At 38.6% G+C, this 7,269-nt stretch overlaps 1 protein-coding gene across 4 annotated transcripts in view; it reads left to right on the top strand.

The window, feature by feature from the left end:
* Window positions 1-7,269, top strand: part of ZEB2 (zinc finger E-box binding homeobox 2) — a 130,918-nt gene that overhangs the window by 99,104 nt on the left and 24,545 nt on the right. For all 4 annotated transcript variants that reach the window (XM_048868824.2, XM_075117822.1, XM_075117821.1 and 1 more), the window contains one exon: window positions 423-494. In XM_048868824.2, the coding sequence (XP_048724781.1) occupies window positions 423-494 (72 nt within the window). The remainder of the gene's footprint in view (window positions 1-422; window positions 495-7,269) is intronic.

Below are 7,269 nucleotides of genomic sequence, written 5' to 3'. Positions count from 1 at the left end.
CTTAATAGATAGATCTGCTGTCCAGAACCCTTTCTTCTGTATTTACCATCACTTCATATAACATTTCTGTTCTTCCCAGGTAAATATAATTAACTTGTAGTTGACTGATTATTAAAAATAAGAAGCTTTTTTCCACCTCACTGCTTATTGGATTTGATATCAGAAAAAGGCCTTCATTTGGCCCAAATAAATACCTCTGGTTTTCACCACTTGCTGTAATGTTTAAAGTAAATAAGTTCTTGTCCAGCTAGCATGATTGAATTCATTCAATTGCAAGAACAAAGCCATTGTATAGAGACTTAGAACAGGCCTTTTCTCTGTTTCCTTTAAAGGAATCTTCCTTGTTACCGCAGTGTGCTTGCTAGCTTTGTGAGCTGTTCAATAATTTGCAAATGCTAAAAATGTATGTGCTTATTTTACAGAAGAAATGAAGGAGGAATATGACACTATGGGGCCTGAAGCCACAATTCAGACCACTGGAAACAATGGTACAGGTAAGGGAAATGGTCCATTTGAACATCATGTTTGTTCTGTGTCATTTAGAATTAGCTGTGCATGACGGGAAGAAGTGGCTAAACAATTTATTTACTTGTCTAGCTGAACAATTGAGAAATGTTTGAATAATTGTCCTGTTTTCAATTCCCACTCCCTATCCCCCAAATTTGATTACAATGGTACAATCTGGGTATTCAGTGAAAACTCAATCTCTCTTTTCCCCACCATGCCTCAACCTCACACATTTTAACTGCATTCTTGTAAGCTAATAGATTTTAGCATTGTGAGGAGACGTTTTCACAGCCAGGCTGAATGAACGAGTTTAAAGTACCTGGGCCAAGATACCTGGGCCAAGATAATAAGGATGACAACCCCATATTCACAGGGAATAGAGAGTAAGATACTTCAGAGAATCCAGATATCTTTTCAGAAAGACACACACAACCCCCCATATATGTACAGATACACAGTTTAAATGCATATCTGTGAGATTATTTTGTTTCTAGCTAATCTTTTTTTTCTACTTTCCACATCACATTCTTTCCCTTCTTAAAATCCATACATTTCTGTGGAAAAAGAAAGGGAACATAGATATTTAACAGTCATCATTTTTGAGCCATCTCTTTTTTTCTATAGCTGTGAAAGGCCGTAAAAAGTTTCTGTTACTATTTTTCTATCCAAATGAATTCTGGAGTTTGACCATGTTCTTCCCAAAGGGCATAAGATCCTTTGCCATCCTTGACATAGCTGATTTTCATGCATTATACTACATTCACCTTGCTTTCTGCTAGATTTACACTTAAATATGTAGATGTTTTCCAGCACAGGTAAGTTGTTATGCATCCCATTATAATGTTTGATTCATAGGTACTGCCTTCTTGAAATGTTATTATAAAAGATGGTACCCAAATGTTATTACTCACACATCCTTAATGCTGGTACACACCCACATAAAACCTACTGTGTCCTTACTAAATAACAGAAGAAATGTACTTCCTAATTCTTGTGGGAGAAAATAATAGAAAAATAGAAACATGTCAATGATTTTTTTCATACATTAGATTTATGCATGAAAAAGTAATGAGTGGATTAGAACGGAGTCACAGTTTATCATGATATATATCCTTAATAATATTTCTATACCTAACTGAAAATAACAAATATTGAAAAAACAAGTGATTTTAAAATATATGTTCATACGGTGATGACTCATACATGGTATTTGGAGTAATTGGACATGGAAAGGTTCAGATGTTTGATTCAGAAAAAAGGCTGGATTCTTATCTGATTTACCATTACCAGAATCTTTCAGGTCCCCTCTCAGGCTTTGTGACTATCTTTGCACACATTTTTCTGACCATAACAAGCCCTGACTCCTTCCTACTTGTTGTGTTGTCTCCTTGGAGGGGGGAAAACTTGTGGCCTATTGCCACATACCACTCCTTTCCAGTTTCTGATCGTCTCTTCTTCCTGCTTTGTACTCTGGCCTTGGGTCTCCTCTTTAGGAGAAAGGTATTACAAGATCTGTCAGCTGACAGCCCCATAGATCATACTCTACTCTTAATCCAGAAAAGAGGCGTCCCACTCTTCCTGGAAACCAGTCAGAAATCATCTTCTGGGCATAGACATGAGGCCTACAGCCCTCTCTCACTTAATTGGTTTAAATCAGTGTTATTCTGTTGATTTCAGCTGAGGATCTGACCCAGGAAGTGTAATCATTCCTTGACAGTCATGGGGAGCTTCCTTTGGCCCTGTCTAAAATAGGAAATTGTGCCTTGTTGAAGATTTGTTTTCAAACAAAAGCCAGACACCCTCTAAAGGGTCTCATTGCTTTGCCATTTAAAATGTAATAGTTACTCTGGAGTAGTGGACTGTGGGACTGAGAAATCACAGACCATGTGAAATGCCCACAACTTCTTCATGATTAGAGGTTCTCAAGCAAGAGGTTCTTCCTGGAGCAAGGAAGAATATTGCACGTAATGGCTGGCCTATGTTGGGACTCAACCTTTTTTTCCAAATCCTAAGAAAATCTGTGGGTTGGGTGGTGGGAAGAACCCTTATTTTAGTCATTCTTTAAAATAAACCTCAATAATAACAGGAACACCTTCCTTTCTATACACCCACGTAACAGCTATCAGTGGCCCTGTCTACACTAGAAGACAAGCTGCATTTTAAAGGCATCCTAGAGGATAACTTCCCCCTAAACTGATCTTGAAAATACACCTAGCCAGACTATGTAGACCAGATCAGACCCTTCTCAAAGCCTGCCTCCCAAAGAATCTTGGACTTGTCTACATTTTCTGGAACAGAGTTGAATGTCTACTTTTGAATGAGGGTGGTCAGAGGGAGCTGTGTTTGAAAACAAATTTTCAGCTTGGCACAATTTCCTAATGTAAATAGGGCCAAAGAGAGCTTCCCATGACTGTCAAGGAGTGAATATGCTTCTTGTGTCACATATTCAGCTGAAGTCAACAGAACCAATTTAAACCAATTAAGCATCTGGCTCGCTAATGTTTTACTATCTGAGGGTCTTATTCAGAAGGCATAGTCACTCAGCCTGACTCATTCACAATTACTATTGACTTCCACAGGTGACTTGCTTGAGTAACAAATAAGTAACAATGGCAGAATAAGGTCCTGGAAGTGTTATATTTTATTCAAACAATTTACCAGTTAAACACTACAATAATTATATCCAGTTACATTTCTTTTTATTAGTAGAGAAGAACATCATTGCACCTGTAGTTTGGGCAGAAAATATATGCATAATGTCACCCAAACTGAGACTGTGACAAAGCCAAGTGATGTCAGGGTGTTTAGTAAATTGAGCCATCCAATTAGCAGAACATTTTTGTTAATCTTTTTCACTTTGAGTGAAAGATGTCACTTGACGGTCCAGAACAACAAAGTCCTCTGTACATAGCACAAATACTTCAGAATCAGCAATGATGCAAACTTTTCCAAATTGCCCGGTTCAGGTGCTTCAGCTGTAACTTGAAGGGACTGGCTAATGGGAAGAGAGGGTAGGTGAGTCGCTGTGATATCTGAGACCTTGTCCTTTCTGCTGAGATCATTGATAAGAGTACTAGCTAGTGCCATTTGTGAGGATTGTACTTGTGATGTGGACATCTTTCCACAGGAAACTATACTGTCTTCTCTACACCACCAAAACCTCTGATGGTAAGAATTAGTGGTCACTTCCAACTGAGCTTGATTTGAGCCTGTGATTTAGAAGTGAAAGATCATATAACCCATTGTTAATCCCCAGAGCCATCCAATCTCTATCTGAATGTTCTTATGTACTTTTCAATATGAAATAATATACTTTACATCTGGCTATTGTGAAAAATAAAAAAAAATGTAGTGAAAGTCACTTTCAATCACATGACTTTCAGTGGGGCTTTTGCTCTTGCTTCACTGTGCACTTTTGAAAACCCTATCTCTAAATAACAAATATTAACTGTTTTGGGAGGATGTTAGGAGTAATTCTTTGACATGCTCCTTGTAGTAAGGACTTATGTGGTCTGGCTTTGGTACTGTCTGTTGACTCAATTTCCCACAGTGTATTGCCTCAGTTTCCCCTCCCTGGTCAACCACCAGCTTTGAGTGTGGATAGGTCCCTGAGGTGACTTAGCCCTCCATCTAAGCAGATGAACTAAGTCTGGGTTCAGGTGAGGCTGAACGCCAATCCCTGTAAAGCACCAACTCACCCTGTGACACACCCTCAATAAAGACCACATCACAATGACCTTCATTTGACCAAGGAAGTCCAGATGGGACTTTTTTTGGAGAGCATTATGAATACTTCTGGATTGCCCTGAGAGGTCACTGCTAAGTAATACAAAATGCTTCTTGTTCCTGAAGGCTGGGCATGTTACCCCTGTAAGGTTCTCCAACTCTAGATGACCTGAAGACTTCATAGCCAAGTCACTCACATGGTAGAACTAACTACAGAGTTGTTATTTGGCCAGGCAACAAATGTGATTGGTTTTAGGAAAAAATTCACTGTAGTATGTCATTAACATAGAAAGGAAATAACAGAAAGATCTTTATTATGCAATTGTCTTCCTACTGTAAGAGTTGCTACTTTTATATATGGCTACCATGAAACTTTTTTTTATCCTCTATATTTTTATACTAAGCAATATAAAGTTTATACAAGAAAAAGAAAAAGCTTCCACTAGAGTTAAAGGTATATTTCATAGTTCAGCCCTGCTAAATCAATTTGCAAACTGTTTCTAAAGGTCTCTAAAAGGGCTACTTAACAAAATGATGTACTGTATAAGCTATTTTCAAATAGTTGATTGTTAGAATCATTTGGTTTACTTCATTGGTCCGATTACTTTCATTACAGTTGGGATTCTTTTTTAGGAGATAGATGAGCAGATTCCCTGTTAAAGAACAAACAAAATTTCCCTTTTTCTATTAATAACATCTGGCTAATAAGCTTTGGCTGTCGATGTTTTTCATATGATTTAAAGAAGGAGAAAAAAAACCTTCAGGGGAGAGGAAAACAGAAGTAAAACTTGGCAGGTTAGAAGGATAGGCCGTTTTCAGACCGTAATCTATGTGTACCAATGAGGGCCTGTCACTTCCTGCCTAATGAAGGCTGTGGTTTTATTAGTTTTGTTTGCGATTAGGAGCAGCTATCTCCACCTCACAGAAAGAGTTCCCACAAGAAATAACTGGTCTCCCAAGCTCCTTGAGTGTCCTCTTTCTCTCTCTTTTTAAAGATACTAAACTCCTCCAATGATAGTTTTTCTTAATGTATTTTATTTTAGCATGAGGCTCTGACACATCAGCCTTTGGAACTGAAAATATTTCTATTCTCCATGCCCTAATAATTAAAATATTACTTATTGGTGAGGTCACCTACTGCACTAAATGCTTGACTCACAGATAGGAGTGTGGGTTCTGTGTGTAATTTTAATCCACAAGGAATCTATGAGTGCAGCTTTTTACATGGAAAACAACTAAGGTCTTAGGGGGAAGCACACCTAATGATAATCAGGTGATTTGCTTAGTAATACCAAGTGATTTTTTAGTAATTTCTGAATTCTCAACAGTAATGCATCTTGTAAGAGACTGGCGAGCACATGGTCAACCTTTGCTATTCATGTTAATCTTTAATATTACAGTACCAGTAGTATTGTTTAAGTTAAGGATCTGTTAGCTTTTCTGCTAAATCCCCTTGTTTTTAGGGGTTTAAAAATTAGACATAAACATTTGCTTTAGCTCCTGGATTCCATGCATGTGCACAGAAGCTAAAAAAGCCACAGATTTAAGAACCCTAGAGTCTGTAATATTACAATAGGCTAGTATAACCTGCTGGATCAGAATCAGCTTTTAAACATGTTCCTGGGCCAACCTAGACACCCCAAGCTCAGGATTAGAGGTTTTACTAGTAGCCCAGCCCTGCCATGGGTGGTTGGGGATAAAGGACCTGAGTTCAAATCCTACATTTGACCCCACGAGGATCTCAGATTTGCTGAGATGCAGGCAACAAGCCTCCCACTCCCCTGATCCTTCAGGCTCTCTCACATCGGCTCCTCTCTTTGCCCCTCCCAACTCTGGGGGTAAAGGGAGGAAGGTTCGTTCTCCTCCCTTCCTAAAAGCCACCACACCATCTCCTCTTCCTGTTCAAATACGCTTTCTCCTAGTGAATGTACTCGACATAAGGGGGGGAGATGGAGATGGAAAAGGGCTAAGCCAAAAGAGGAGGGAGAATGGGCAGTGCTAATGCATCCATTATTACATAGATCACCAGCCATTTCCCCAAGAAAAGGGTCCACAACCTCAGTTCTGCTGTAGGGGCTCTGGAAAGATCTTGTTGCCATCCCACTGCCTGGAAGGGGAGACAAATTCCTTCACCCTTGGTACCTTAGTAATCACCTCAGTGCACAACCCTAATTAATTTTTTTTTTAAGATGGTCTATAAAATAGCAACAGCAGAAACAAAAGCAATGTTCAAACATTTTGAAGGTTAAAACCCACAGACTCAGGGTGCTCAGGATAAGGAAATAGTATCCTTAATTCATACTTCTGTGCCTAGTTGCTGAAAAGGTATCAGAGAATATTAACACTATACAGGCATAAATTACCACAGGAGCTGCAAATTCTAGACACAATGTGAGGAGTAAAAGGTGGGGTTTCAGGTATAACTTTGAACATTTCAGCTCTGCTGTGGAAAAAATACACCCAGAACACAGCCTGACATTTCAGTGTGTAAATATAATTATGTACAAGCAACCACCATTTTGTTATATTCGCCCCACAACATAAAAGACAAATTGTTACATTTGCATTACACACATATATTTCCACCGTAATTTGCACTCAGAACTCCAGTCTTTCCTCCATATAATCATATCCTACTTAACAAACAAGTGCTTCTTTGCAAATAAGCAGAGGCATTTTGTATGTAACACATGAACTATATCAGGTGGACACTGTTATTGAACAGAAGCCATAATGATTGTTCAGATACATACAAAGAATCAGGAGCAACTGAACAATTTGCTGTTCCATATCCTCTTTCCTTCCATATAATATGTCAAAAACTCATGGAAGTGTGGACAGCAGTTTATAATGATGCTGGCCCTAATTTGAACTGACAGAAATTTGCTTGTTTAAGGCCTATAGAGAAATTTTAGAGGACTTCTCACTGATGCCGTTAGAGGGGTTTAGCCATAAGAATCCCATTTAAATCAACAAGGTTTGTGTGGCTAAAACACCATCCAATGCTTAGGAAGCTTCTTTTTTTAAATAAAAAAC

This window comes from Caretta caretta, chromosome 11 (assembly GCF_965140235.1).
Source record: "Caretta caretta isolate rCarCar2 chromosome 11, rCarCar1.hap1, whole genome shotgun sequence".
Taxonomy (NCBI): Eukaryota; Metazoa; Chordata; order Testudines; family Cheloniidae; genus Caretta; species Caretta caretta.
Note: the sequence above shows the minus strand (reverse complement) of the source record. Positions and strands in the feature narration are given on the sequence as shown.